We start from the raw sequence: 15598 nt of genomic DNA, 5'->3' as shown, positions 1-15598 counted from the left end.
GGGAGCATTACTCATTTCCCAAAATTCTACACTAATATCAGTTTCACTCTGTTCTTTTTGTGTTGTGGTGAACTTTGGTTCATATATTTTAATGAACACTGCCACTTTTTTGATAACCCTAGGATCCAAATGAAAAAAGAATTGTAAAAGGCAATTGGCGAAAAAATAGCTCAGTGCAGAAAGAGGAAAACTCTTTGCTCCTGGAGCTCCACAATGTCACATCCTTTAAATCTGGCTGTTTTTGCAAAATCCAGGTGGTAACGACAGACGAGGACAAATTTTGTGTCTTTGTCTTTTTATTTCTTTGTATCTGCTGGTCAGATGGGGTGGGGTGGGAATGTTAGGTAGCAAAGCGTGGATATGAATACAAAATTAAGAAAGCCCTTTTTCAAATTTTGGAAAATTCTGCTGTTTTAATTAATTAATTATTTTTTAAAGATTTTATTTATTTGTCAGAGAGAGCGAGAGAGAGAGAGAGAGAGAGCACAAGCAGGAGGAGCGGCAGGCAGAGGGAGAAGCAGGCTTCCCGCTGAGCAAGGAGCCTGATGCGGGGCTCGATCCCAGGACCCTGGATGAGACCCGAGCCGAAGGCAGACGCTTAACCAACTGAGCCACCCACGCGTCCCAATTCTGCTGTTTTTATTCAAACGGAAATGAAGCAGAACTTATAAAAATTGCAATTATTTATAATGATAAAGTTAAACACAAAATATTTTTATCGATTAAAATTACAACAAACTAAGAGTCAAATGATAAAATTAATGAAAAAAGTTCTGGGATGACTGGGTGGCTCAGTCCTTAAGAGTCTGCCTTTGGCTCAGGTCATGATCCCAGGGTCCTGGGATCGGGTCCCGCATCAGGCTCCCTGCTCAGCGGGGAGCCTGCTTCTCCGTCTGTACCTCCCTCCCCCTGCTTGTGCTCTCTCTCTGATAAATAAATAAATAAAACCTTTAAGAAATTTATAATGAAAAAAATTTCTTTTTAATGAATAATGTAGTAACAATTATCCTTAGTATCAAATTTCCATTAAAGATTAATGAAGAAAAGAAGAGACACCAACGTAATGAGACGGCAGTATTAGAAAACATATATGCTGTCGCTGCTGCTGCTGCTGGACTAATTCAACAAAGAGAGAGTGGAAAAACTGAAAACCACCTCTTTCCTGTTGGGAAAAAGGAAGATTTTGATGGGTAAGCCTATGGCCATATTTAAATAGTAGGTAATTATTATTTTCCTATAAAACCAGTTCTAGTTGGAGCTAACATTCATGATTAACAAATTTTATATTTTTAGTAAGGCTAGTCCATCCTGGGTGCGAATCAGAAAAATGCAAATAACGAGATATCATTTTTTGCAGTCATAGTGATAAATATTTTATTAAAAAAATAATAACCAAAGTTAGCAAATGTGAGGAAAAAGGCATTCCTATACACTGTTGTTAGATGAAATTGGTAATTCCTTTCTGAAGGGTGAGTTAGCAGTGTGTTTCAAAAACTTTAAATATGCTGTCCCTTTTTTAAGTTTATTTTTTAATTTTTTTTAAAGATTTTATTTCTTTACTTGACAGAGAGAGACACAGCGAGAGAGGGAACACAAGCAGGGGGAGTGGGAGAGGGAGAAGCAGGCTTCCCGCTGAGCAGGGAGCCCGATGCGGGGCTCGATCCCAGGACCCTGGGATCATGACCTGAGCCGAAGGCAGACGCTTAACGACTGAGTCACACAGGCGCCCCATATGCTGTCCCTTTATTCCAATGTTTCATTGCCAGGGCTAGATCCTATAGGAAAACATGACTTGTGTAAACACACACACACACACACACACACGAACACATTCTAAGGACATTTATTGTGCATTATTGTATATATAAAATATGACAGATATGTTAAGGATATTTATTATAGCATTCTCATATCCAAAAGTTGGAGATAGTCTAAATAGCCTTCAGTAAGGAAGTAAGTTGTCACCCCTATGAGACAATGTAATATGCGACCATTTGAAAAAATGAGTTTAGGTCTACAGTGTGCTGATTGTTTAACAAAGTATATTTAAAGTGTTCGGTTTGGTGTCATGTCTTATGCAAATTTTAGAATGCTTTTAATATCTGCTGAGTTGCAAAAGGAAGTTACCTGCTACACTGGCACTCTATCTTATTACCAACAAAATTGCTAGCTATTAGGTTTTTGGTTTTAGTTCCGTTGAGCTTGAGTGTTCAAATGTTGGACCCTCAAATTGATCTGAATATTACCAAGAGATTTCGTATGTCAGCTTGTCCCATATTGTATATAAACATTTGATTTGATGATCCTTGTGCTATAAACCAAGATGTTCCTAATGCAGTGAATCTTCTTTTGAAGGGACCTTGCATGCATGCTATTAACCTTCCTTTTTAAAGAGAGTGTATTTTTATATGCACCACACCAAATTTTTCAACAGTGACTTCATATTATATAATTTACGAAAATTCATTTTACAAAATAGGAATATTTTCTGCATTCCAAACCCCTTATACTTCTCTTATAGAATTTTATTTTTTTAATTTTTTAAATTTAATTTTTTTTAAAGATTTTATTTATTTATTTGACAGAGAGAGAGAGACAGCGAGAGAGGGAACACAAGCAGGGGGAGTGGGAGAGGGAGAAGCAGGCTTCCCACCGAGCAGGGAGCCCGATGTGGGGCTCGATCCCAGAACCCTGAGACCATGACCTGAGCTGAAGGCAGATGCTTAAAAACTGAGCTACCCAGGCGCCCCTCTTATAGAATTTTAATATGACTTATTATTTCGGATATATCCTGGAGTCAGATGATTTTTATCAAGCATGAAATATTGCTGTTGAAACTTAATAGTTTTTTTTTTTTTAAAGATTTATTTATTTATTTATTTGAGACAGAGAGAATGAGAGACAGAGAGCACATGAGAGGGGGAAGGGTCAGAGGCAGAAGCAGGCTCCCTGCTCAGCAGGGAGCCCGATGTGGGACTCGATCCCGGGACTCCAGGATCATGACCTGAGCCGAAGGCAGTCGCTTAACCAACTGAGACACCCAGGCGCCCCCTTAATAGTTTTTCTATGGTCTTTCTAAGCATGAGAAAAAGTGATAATCAGGTTATATAATATTATATATATATTATATATCTAGAAAAATTTTAAGGACTCTTTTGGTTTTATTGTTTTGTGAATTATTTAATGCCTTGGTCTGCCTTTTTTTTTTTTTTAAGATTTTATTTATATTAGAGAGAGAGAGTGCGTGGTGGGAGAGAGGGACAAGCGGACTTGGCACTGGGAGCAGAGCCCCATGTGGGGCTCGATCCCACAACCCTGAGATTATGACCTGAGCCAAAACCAAGAGGTTTAACCAACTGAGCCTCCCAGGTGCCCCCTTAGTCTGGCATTTTTTAAAAAAAATTTAGTGATACATGTATGTAATTTGAAAAACTATATTACAAAATATATTACAGAAATACTACATCATCCTTGTGTAAGGATTGAACTAAACAAGAAAATTAAATCATCTATGATCATTCCTCTTAGCTATGAAATCCTTAAAAGAACCATGTACACTCACTGATCCTGATTTACCTCCTATTCATTCTTGAATTCTCTCTAGTAATTTTCACTCCCACTACCCCGGAATTGATTTTTCAAAGGTTACCACTGATTTTCACTTTAATAAATCTAAACATAATTTCTTAGATCTCATTTTATTTGACCTATCAGCAATATTTGACCCAATGGAGAACTCTCTTCTCCAAAATTCTGTCTTCATTTAGCTTTCAGGGTATCACTCACTCACCTGGTTTTCTCCCTGCCTTTCTAGTCTGTACATCTCAGCCTGATTTGATTCTTTCTCCTCATCCCCCACCTCTTACTTACACATTGACATCTTCCAGGAATCATTAGTCCTTGATTTTCTTTCTCTTGACTTTTACTATCTTGTATATTCTAATGATCTTCAGGTTTATATCTCCAGCCCAAATCTCTCTGCATAATTCCAGACCTACATATCAAACTGCCTATTTGATAGCTCTTTGGGATAGCTATTGAGTATTATGATCTTAACATGTCCAAAATCGAACTACTGATATTCTTTCTTATATCTGCCCTTCTTGTCTTTCCTAATTGAGTTAATGACAGTTCTTCCAGTTGCTCTGCCAGAAAACTTGGTATCATCTTTGACTCATGTCTTTTTCTTTTTCATACATGTCACATCTAAACTGTCAACAGATCTTGTCAGGTCTTCCTTCAGAATATATCCAGAACCAAACACATCTTCCATGACCAAGCCACTATCATCTGTTGTGTGTATAAGTGTAATAATTAACTAATTGGTCTTCTTGTTTGTTCTTTTGTCTTTTCTCTGTTTCCATTAATTCTAAACACAGTGGATCTATTAAAACGTAAGTCAGATTATGTCTTCCTCTGCTCAAAACCTAATTGCCTCCTATTTCACTCAGAGTACATGCCAAAGTTCTTTCTAACACCTACAAGGCCTTGTATGATCTGTTCATCTTGGTCTCTCCCTATCCCTTACTGCCTCCCTCCTATTTTCTGTCCCTTTCACGCTGTCCAGCCACACTGAATTTCTCACTTTTTTTTTCCCGCTCACTATAAACACTTCGAGCATCCCTCTGTACTTGCTGTTGACTCTATCTGGAGTGCTTTTCCCACCAATACCCTCCTGTCTTGCTAGCTACTTGCTCCTTCCTTTTTTTTCCCCCTTCAATTTTTTGCTTAAAAGTTACTTTCTTAGCAAGGCCTTTCTTGGTTATCCTGATTACCTCTTTCCCTACAGCACATCAAAATTTGATTTCTCTGCTTTAGTTTTTCTCCTCTAGTACTATCTTGCCTGTGTAGTTTATTGTTATTGTGTTTACTTCTCATGAGTAGGATTTTTATCTGTTCATCGCCATGTCCTCAGTGCCTAGAAAATGTTCTAGCATATATAGTTCTATTCAACAAATGTTTATTGAGTGAATGGAGTTTAACCTGCATGTATTGTTTTTTAACATCATACTAACTCTCGCTTAAACAAAAAGAAAGTTTGATATGGGTCCATTCTGACAATTTAATCTGTCAGTTGTATGCATTTTTTTATTTTGGGGGGGCCCAATATTGTGGTTACTTGCTATTTATTGGTTTTACTGGTATTTAGGTTAGTTTTAATTATGGTAAAATGGATCAGAGGAATAGCAAACTTCCTTTATATTTTATTAAGGAAAATGAAATATGGTGGTAAATTATAGGACTTTAAAAATTCTTGCCAAAGGATTATGAGCCCTCAGTATCTGAAATAAAAAGATGAAGTTGGAATTTATTGCCCACTGGTAAGATAGACCTATGCTGGTCACTTACAGTCTTTTCTGACAGAGCAGTCTGCTATTCTTATACAGGGTTTTGGGAAGAGTAGAGTGGAAGGTTTGGGGGACTTTCAGAGAATTAAGTGGTTTGTCATCATCTGAAACACCATGGTAATTTGGGTGAGACTCTTGTTGGTTGGTTGCCACACGAGGAATGTGTATGGAGTGGTTTTGTCTCCTATTGGCTTTCTTTTAGAAGGGAGGAGCTGACACTGCTTGGTTGGTGAGTGAGGCCAGTGGGCATTGATCAGTCGCACACATTTAAAACTGGTTTTGGTGGCTTCTTGTTCCCATGGCTTCATATTTGGGTCCCCCCCCCAAGTTTGAGGTGACTTTAACATCTATAGATGTTTTCTATTTAAAAGTTGCTTCTATCAATTGTGTTCAAAATGAAAGCTATTTCATATTCTGTATAGATTTATTTTTGAGATTTGGGTTAAGAAGAATTGTTTAATAATTGCCTTCAGGAAGATCCTTCTTTTTTGGATGTTAAATTTTAACTAGAAGAGTTATCTGTGTAACAGTTTTAAAACAATAATTGCTGGCTCTGTTTTTGTTTTTAGTGCTCTTAGGGGCTCATGTTCAATTCCTAAATTAATAATCTCCTGTGGGAAATTTCAGTCTTTTGTAAATTTATGTAGCTATATGCTGCTCATATTCTCTTGCATACATTTAGTCCATGAAAAAGTAATTATAATTTTCTGTTGGTAAATCTAGCTTTTTATATTAGGATTAAATACTAGGCTAAAAGTATGCAAAAGTTACCAAATCATTTTCTTTAAAAAAATTAATTTTTATTTTATTTATTTGTAAGAGAGAGAGAGAGAAAGAGAGCGAGAATGAGTGCATGAGCAGGAGGGAGGGGCAGAGGGAGAGGTAGAAGCTCAGTGGGGAGCCTGAGGCAGGGCTAGATCCCAGGACCTGGAGATTATGACCTGAGCCGAACGCAGACACTTAACCGACTGAGCCACCCAGGCACCCCCAAATCATTTTATTTTCAAACAGAATTAACCAGGTTATTGCTATTTTTGAGTGATATATATATAGTGACATATGAGTATTTTTGAATTTTCTCCAGATTTATTGAGGTATAATTGATAGATAACTGTGTAAGTCTAAGGTATACCTATATTAATTTAATACACTTTTATATAGTAAAATGGTAATAGTGTTAATAACTCCATCTCACATAATTATCATTTCTTTTTTAGCAACTCTCTTAGCGACTTTCAAATATATAATACAGTATTGTTAACTGTAATCACCATTCTGTACATTAGACCCTCAGACCTTACTACTCTTGTAACAGGAAGTTTGTATCCTTTGGCCAATATCTACCCATTTCCCACAGCCTCCTACCCCTGGCAAGCACCAGGATGTAAATTTGTTGTTGTTGTTTTTTTTAAGTTTCTACATGTAAGTCAGATCATACAGTATTTGTCTTTTTGTGTGACTTATTTCATTTAGCATAATTCCCTCCAGGTTCATTTATGTTGTTGCAAATGGCAAGGTTTCCCTCTTTTTTGTGGCTAAAATATTCCATTGTAAATATATACCACATGTTTTAAACCCATGGATCCATTGATGGACACTTAGGTTGCTTCCCTGTTTGGCTGTTGTAAATAATGCTGCAGTAAACAGGGGTGCAGATACCTGTTTGAGATGATTTCATTTCCATCAGAAATGTTCCCAGAAATGGGATTACTGCATCATATGATAGTTCTATTTTTAGTTTTTTGAGGAACCTCCACAGTGTTTTGCATAGTGGGTGTACCAATTTACAGTCCCATAACAACAGTGTGCAAGGATTCCCTTTTCTGTACATCTTTGCCAGTGCTATCTCTTGTCTTTTTGATGAAAGCCATTTAACAGGCGTGAGGTGATAGATATATCATTGTGGCTTTGATATGCATTTCTCTGTTGAATAGTGTTGTTGAGCCCCTTTTTTGGTACCGTTGGCCATTTGAGTATCTTCTGAGGAAAGCTGTCTATTAAGGTGCTTTGCTGAGTTCTTATTTGAATTATTTGTTTTTTTGCTGTTGAATTGTATGAATTCCTTACATTTTTTAGACATTAACCTTTTTTCAGATATGTGGTTTGCAGATATTTTCTTCCATTCTGTAGGTTGCCTTTTCATTATGTTACTTGTTTATTTTTGTTTTTTAGATTTTATTTAAATTCAAGTTAGTTAACTTATATTGTATTATTAGTTTCAGGGCTGGACTTTAATGATTCATCACTTGCATGTAATACCCAATGCTCATCACAAGTGCCCTCCCTGATGCCCAGCACCCAGTTACAGCATCTTCCCACCCACTTCCCCTCCAGCAGCCCTCAGTTTGTTTCCTGTAGTTAAGAGTCTCTTCTGGTTTGCCTCCCTCTCTGTTTTTATCTTATTTTTCCCTTCCTTAACCTATACTTGACGTAAATGGAACTAGAGTGTTGCTTGTTTCTTTTACTGTGGAGAAACATTGTTCCATTGTTTTTGCTTTTGTTGCTTGTACTTTGGATGTCATATCTAAAATCATTGCCAAGACCAATGTCAGGGAGTGTTTTCCCTGTTTTCTTGTAGGAGTTTTATGGCTTAAGGTTGTCCATTTAAGTCTTTAATCAGTTTGGGTTAATTTTTGTGAGTGATGTAAGTTAGGGGTCCAGTTTCATTCTTTTGCATGTGAATATCCAGTTTTCTCAGCATCATTTATTCAAGAGATTATCTTTTCTTCTTTAAGTGTTCTTGACTATATGAATGGGTTTATTTTTGGGTTCTTGATTCTGTTTCATTGGTCTTTGTGTTTGTTTTGATGCAAGTTCCATATACTGTTTTGGTGACTATAGCTTTGTAACAGTTTGAAACAGGAAGTGTGTTGCTTCCACCTTTGTTGTTCTTTCTCAGGACTGCTTTGGCGGTTTGGGGTCTTTTCTGTTCCATACAAATTTAAGGATTGTTTTTCCTATTTCTGTGAGAAATATCACTGGAATTTTGGCAGAGATTGCATTGAATCTGTAGATGGCTTTGAATAATGTGGATATGTAATATTAATTTTTCCAATCCATAAACTAAGATATCTTCCTATTTGTGTCTCTGCTCTTTCTTTTATCAAAGTCTTGTAGTTTTTAGTGTACATATCTTTCACTTCCTTGATTGGATAATTTGAAAGTTTTAAAATTTGAAAATTTTAAATTCACAGATTTTTTTTTGATCCATTTTAGTGTCAGTGATTTCTATTTTTTTTTGCATTTCATTCACTATATCATTCAGCTCCAGAATTTTTGTTTAATTCTTTTTTACTATTTCCAGCTCTTTTTCAAAAAAAGATTTTATTTATTTATTTGAGAGAGAGAGAAAGAGAGCAAGTCAGGGGAGGGACAGAGAGAGGGTGAGAGAATCTCAAGCAGACCCAGGGCTCGATCCCACGATCCTGAGATCATGACCTGAGCCGAAATCAAGAGTCAGACACTTAACTGACTGAGCCACCCAGGTGCCCTTCCAATGCTTTATTAAACTTCTCGTTTTATTCATATAGTGTTTTTCTCATTTTATTGAATTGGCTTTTTTTTAAAGATTTTATTTATTTATTTTAGAGAGAGCGTGCGTGTGAGTGGGGGGAATAGCAGAGGGAGAGGGACAAGCAGACTCTGCACTGAGCGTAAGCAGGATGCATAGCTGGATCTCATGACCCTGAGATCATGACCTGAGACAGAATCAAGAGTCAGACACTTAACTGACTGAGCCACCCAGGCACCCCTGAATTGGCTTTTTGTGTTTTCTTGTAGCTCATTAAGTTTCCTTAAAACTGCTATTTTGAATTCTTTTTTTGGATAAATTACAGATCTCCATGTTTTTGAGATCAATTATTGGACGATTTGGTGTCGTATATCCTTGACTTTTTATATTCTTTGAAGTTTGGCATTGCTGTCTTTGCTTTTGAAGTAGCCTTTAATGACTACCTTTCCAATGTGTCCAAACCTGATTTTTTTTTGCTCTGGTGGTGTGCCGGAACTTTTCTGCAGGAAATCTGGTTTTCCAAAAAGTCTCTCTCATCCATGGGTGATTATCTAAGACAGTGTTTTCCAGGGGCTCCCAGATGTGGTTGAGAGGAAGGGGCTGGAACCAGTTTATGGGCTATTGCTGGGTCCACAGCTGGACATGTAGTGAGTGTGCCCGTTACCCGATGCATGGGTAGGCAAGACTTTTCCTAGGTCCTTGGTGTATGGTCCTTGATTCCACAGCTCCTACAAAGAGATCCATAGCAGTTTTGTCCCCACAAATGACATTGTATTGTAATTGTATATTTACCTGTCTTTGAAGCAAGGGATGTGTATTTCCTTGTATATGGTTGGATTTCATAACTGTTCTGTGAATTAATAAATGTTCATTGAGATGGGTAACAGAATTTTAGAAAAAAATTGTTTTTATTCTTTACCAGTAAAATTATTAGAAAACATTGGCTTTTTAATGGATATTTTAACTGGATTTTTTAAAGTAGTGATCCTGGTTTGCATATGAAGGGAGTAAGGAAAGATGAAAATGAAAAATGGACATCAGAAGTATCTGTGATTACACCAGGGCTTGAGAAGGCGGATTCCCTACCTTCTCGTCCAGTACAAGTGAATGATGACAGCACTTCAAGTGAAATGGATCAGGATGAAGTAAGGTAAAATCTATAAATTCTTTGTTTCCCTCTGAAGGAAGTTTAGCAGTGATTACTTTTTATGGAAATAAAACGCTGTCGTGTAGGTACAGGCTAAGGCAAGAAATACTCAAGTATATCAGATACACTGCTTGAAAGGTTAAGATGAGGACAAGTGACTTTGACAAGGAGCAGTTTCAATAGTCACCATGGAAGCTGGACTGTAATGAAAAAGTATAAACAACTCCTTAGAGAATTTTTACGGGGAAAGGTAATAGAGAAATGGATGATAACTGAAAAAGAATGTGGAATTCAAGGGAATTTTCTTTCTTTTTTAATTTTAAGATGGGAGCTTTTAGAGTACATTTGTATGCTGCTGGAAATGATCCGATAGAGATAGACATGGTCATTTAATTTTGTTTGCATTTCCAAATATTAGAAAGCTTATTGATTGTATTACATTATCTTTTTTGTTTTAAGATTTTTTATTTTTTATTTGACAGACAGAGAGTACAAGCAGGGGGAGCGGCAGGCAGAGGCAGAGGGAGAGGGAGAAGCAGGCTCCCTGCCAGCCAGCAGGGAGCCCGATGTGGGACTCGATCCCAGGATCCCGGGATCATGACCTGAGCCGAAGGCAGACGCCTAACGACTAAGCCACCCAGGCGCCCCTATTTTAAGATTTTTTTATTTGCTTGACACAGAGAGAGAGAATGCACAAGCAAGGGGAGTGGCAGGCAGAGGGAGAGGGAGAAGCAGGCTCCCCACCGAGCAGGGAGCCTGATGTGGGACTCGATCCCAGGACCCCGGGACCATGACCTGAGCCGAAGGCAGATGCTTAATGACTGAGCCACCTAGGCTCCCCTGTATTACATTATCTTTTAAAGATTACAGTAATTGTCCTTAGTATTCCTATTCATGTAGTTTTGTGGCAAGAGGTTGTTTTTTTGGTTTTGGGGGGGGGGGTTTGGATTTTATTCATTTGACAGACAGAGACATAGCGAGAGAGGAAACACAAGCAGGGGGAGTGGGAGAGGGAAAAGCAGACTCCCACTGAACAGGGAGCCCGATGCGGGGCTCGATCCCAGGACCCTGGGACCATGACCTGAGCCAAAGGCAGATGCTTAACAACTGAGCCACCCAGGTCCCTTGGCAAGAAGTTGTTGATTCAGAATTGGTTCCCCAGTGGAGTATTCTCATATAATTGAATGTGCAGAGAGTATCATTCATAGACTTAAAAGTATATAAATGATAGTAAATATACAAACTCTTAGGCCATTCTGAGTAGAACTAATCATTCCTTGATGATTTTAGATATTCAGTGCCTTTGACAGAATCATGAATAGCTATGGTTTTGTTAGGGACTTTGAAGTATCTGGTTGCATTAAGTTAATATTTGTTTCGATTCTGGGGAAAGGGGAAAGACTTTATAATTGAAAAATAAACTATTAATCTATCATAGATTATTACTTTTAGATTATAAAGTTCTAAATGACAAAAGCCATGGTTCCTGTACCAACAGTGTCATTGACACATATTGTGTGCTCAGTAAGTATATATTTGTGAATAAACAGTTGAATAAATAGATGAATGCCATTGATGAACTTCTTCAGAAGAAGCAGATCTTTAGTTTATGGAAAGTAGATTTTCAATATTGCCTAGGTATGGAGTCTTCTTATTTTAAAAAAATGTGTGTTAGATCCATAGATTATTTATAATTATAGCTAGAAATGGAATAATAGTAGATTCATTTGCTGTCATATTACTTGGAAACTCTTAAATATTACCTTCACCACATACTGTAAAACACACGTTTTGAAGGCACATATCCTGGATTTGAATTCTGGGTCTACTCCTGACCAGCTGTATGGGCTTGGGGAAGTTAATTATTTCTGTGCCTCATTTTCTTCCTGTGTAAAATGCCTAATATAATTACCCATGTTTATAAGATTGTTGTGAGGCTTAAAATACTTTTAAGATGTGTAAGGGGTTCATAATAATGCATAGTAGTTGTACAGTAAATCCTCAAAGCACTAGTATCATGATTATTAAAAATGGGTTTCTTTCATATAAGAACCTAACTTGCACTTTCCCAGTAGATTTTAGAGCCAATAAAAGCTTGTTTTTATTGAAAATGACAACAAAAAATGTGGTATATTTCTTCGTATCAAATAATGCAAGTAACATTATGCTTTTCCTTTGCTTTATGTCCATTTGATCTAAATTTAATGCTTAGTTAGTATTATTAATAATATTGTTTAGATATGATTTAGATATTCTTTGTATTTTAAGTATTTAATACTTGCCTGAAAAGAATTGTCTTTTTTTTTAGACCTGCAAAGAAAACATCTCATGAAAAGAAAGAGGTAAAAAAATATGCATAATTCTATTTCATTTATTTTTTTTTAATTTTGGCTTTATTATATTACTTTGATAAATAATATTTATTAGAAATATTATTCCATGGTAAAAAATTACTTTAGGAAGGGCATAGTGAAAACAGAAAATCTTCCTTTGTTGTATAGACATTTATTGTGAAAAAGTTTTTCAGAAGTACTAATTATTGATAAAGGTCGTTTTGATACAGATCAGTTCTTTTAAAAAGTACCTATGTTTTTGCTCTTATAAAAAGATGGGTATTTATCATCTCTCTACACTTAGTATATTTTATGAATATTTGGGGGACATTTTGAAATAGTATTTTTTATTTGTAGGTCAAAAAGCAAATTAATTTTATGGATGACCTTGACTTAACTGAGTCATCTGGAACAGCTTCAGAGGATTCCAAGTTGCCTTGCTCTAATTATATGAGTTGCAAGTCGCTAACTGTACAAGTTGGCCAGGATCGTAAAGGTAGGACCATTGTATAAGTAGAAAGCCTTTGTATGTATATTACTGTAGTAATATGTGCCCATCTTGTATAGTGCTGTACCACACAACACTCATGAGCTACTCACCTCAGAAATATGTTTTATATGAGAATAGAGAACTGTTGAATACTCTCAGCCAAAGGGCTATAATTTCCACTCTATGTTTTGTCATGGGAATGGCAAACAACACACCTGATGTATTGTTAACTCCGCTTCTCTTCTGTGCCTTCACCCAAGGTCAGGTTACCATTATTTTTCTCCTACAATACTGAAATAACCTCAGGACTGTTTTCCCTGTCATTCCACCTCCCAGAATCTTGGTCTACACTGCAACCATAGTTATCATAATCTTTAAAAATTCATGTTTCATCACGTTACCCCCTTGCTTAAAGCTTAGCTATTACTTCTCATTGCTCTAAGGTGAAAGACCACAGTACTCTAGCTTCATCTTGTATTGTTTCATATCCTTTTTTTTTTTTTTAATTTTTTATTTATTTGGCAGAGAGAGACCCAGTGAGAGAGGGAACACAAGCAGGGAGAGTGAGAGAGGGAGAAGCAGGCTCCCCGCGGAGCAGGGAGCTGGATGCAGGGCTCGATCCCAGGACCCAGGGATCATGACCTGAGCCGAAGGCAGATGCTTAATGACTGAGCCACCCAGGCGCCCATGTTTCATATCCTTTCCATCTGTGTCTCAGCCACTGTTTTAGATGTTTTTTCCTATAATAGAAAATTTTTCCCCCCAACAGCTTTAGTTAGGTAAACTGCACATATATGAAGTGTATAATTTGATAGTTTTGACATATGTATATGCATATGAAACCATAACCATAATTCAGGCAGTGAACATATCTATCACCCATAAGTCTCATGTCTCTCTATATTCCCTTGTTATGAAACTGCCAAATTGTTTTCTAAAGTAGTACCATCTTCCATTCCCACCAGCAGTGTATGAAAGTTCTAATTTCTCCCTGTATATTCATGAACACTTAGTATTGTCAGTTTTTTAAATCTTAGCCATTCTGATGGGTACGTAATATATATATCATTATGTTTTTTTTAATCATTATGGTTTTATTTTCTATTTTATTTTAATTTTTTATTGTTATGTTAATCCCCATACATTACATCATTAGTTTTAGATGTAGTGTTCCATGATTCATTGTTTGTGCAAAACACCCAGTGCTCCATGCAGAAGATGCCCTCTTCAATACCCATCACCAGGCTAACCCATCCTCCCACCCCCCTCCCCTCTAGAACCCTCAGTTTGTTTTTCAGAGTCCATAGTCTCTCATGGTTCATCTACCCCTCCGATTTTCCCCCTTCATTCTTCCCCTCCTATCTTCTTTTTTTTTTTTCTAAACATATATTGCATTATTTGTTTCATAGGTACAGATCTGAGATTCAACAGTCTTGCACAATTCACAGCGCTTACCAGAGCACATACCCTCCCCATGTCCATCACCCAGTCAGCCCATCCCTCCCCCACACCCCCCACTCCAGCAACCCTCAGTTTGTTTCCTGAGATTAAGAATTCCTCATATCAGTGAGGTCATATGATACATGTCTTTCTCTGACTGACTTATTTCGCTCAGTATAATACCCTCCAGTTCCATCCACGTCGTTGCAAATGGCAAGATCTCATTCCTTTTGATGGCTGCATAATATTCCATTGTATATATATATACCACATCTTCTTTAGCCATTCATCTGTCCATGGACATCTTGGCTCTTTCCACAGTTTGGCTATTGTGGACATTGCTGCTATAAACATCGGGGTCCATGTACCCTTTTGGATCCCTACTTTTGTATCTTTGGGGTGTATACCAAGCAGTGCAATTGCTGGATTTATTATTTTCAAAATAAATTCTCTGTTTTCAACTTACATCTTTTTATTTATTTATTTATTTATTATTTATTTATTTTATTTTATTTATTTATTAACATCTTTTATTTTCAACTTACATCTATTTTCAACTTACATCTCTAGGAATGCATCCATTTTCAACTTTCTGAGGAACCTCCATACTGTTTTCCAGAGCGACTGCACCAGCTTGCATTCCCACCAGCAATGTAGGAGGGTTCCCCTTTCTCCGCATCCCCGCCAACATCTGTTGTTTCCTGACTTGTTAATTTTAGCCATTCTGACTGGTGTGAGGTGGTATCTCATTGAGATTTTGATTTGGATTTCCCTGATGCCGAGCGATATTGAGCACTTTTTCATGTGTCTGTTGGCCGTTTGGATGTCTTCTTTGGAAAAATGTCTGTTCATGTCTTCTGCCCATTTCTTGATTGGATTCTTTGTTCTTTGGGTGTTGAGTTTGATGAGTCCTTTATAGATTTTGGATACTAGCCCTTTATCTGATAAGTCATTTGCAAATATCTTCTCCCATTTGGTCAGTTGTCTTTTGGTTTTGTTGACTGTTTCCTTTGCTTTGCAAAAGTTTTTTATCTTGATGAAGTCCCAATAGTTCATATTTGCCCTTCCTTCCCTTGCCTTTGGCGATGTTTCTAGGAAGAAGTTGCTGCGGCTGAGGTCGAAGAGGTTGCTGCCTGTGTTCTCCTTGAGGATTTTGATGGACTCCTGTCTCACATTTAGGTCTTTCAACCATTTTGAGTCTATTTTTGTGTGTGGTGTAAGGAAATGGTTCAGTTTCATTCTTCTGCATGTGGCTGTCCAAGTTTCCCAACACCATTTCCTGAAGAGACTGTCTTTTTTCCATTGGACATTCTTTCCTGCTTTGTTGAA

General features: G+C 37.1%; 1 protein-coding gene across 6 annotated transcripts in view; it reads left to right on the top strand.

The window, feature by feature from the left end:
- Positions 1-15598, top strand: part of LOC123842322 (ankyrin repeat domain-containing protein 26-like) — a 134123-nt gene that overhangs the window by 54251 nt on the left and 64274 nt on the right. For all 6 annotated transcript variants that reach the window (XM_064591735.1, XM_064591734.1, XM_064591733.1 and 3 more), the window contains 4 exons: positions 1033-1190; positions 9839-10009; positions 12315-12348; positions 12697-12835. In XM_064591735.1, the coding sequence (XP_064447805.1) occupies positions 1033-1190; positions 9839-10009; positions 12315-12348; positions 12697-12835 (502 nt within the window). The remainder of the gene's footprint in view (positions 1-1032; positions 1191-9838; positions 10010-12314; positions 12349-12696; positions 12836-15598) is intronic.

The sequence above is a fragment of the Mirounga angustirostris genome, unplaced genomic scaffold (assembly GCF_029215605.1).
Source record: "Mirounga angustirostris isolate CCGP_5_RB_7025 unplaced genomic scaffold, mMirAng1.0.hap1 SCAF_5, whole genome shotgun sequence".
In the NCBI taxonomy this organism is placed as follows: domain Eukaryota; kingdom Metazoa; phylum Chordata; class Mammalia; order Carnivora; family Phocidae; genus Mirounga; species Mirounga angustirostris.
This window is presented reverse-complemented; position numbering and strand designations above follow the sequence as displayed.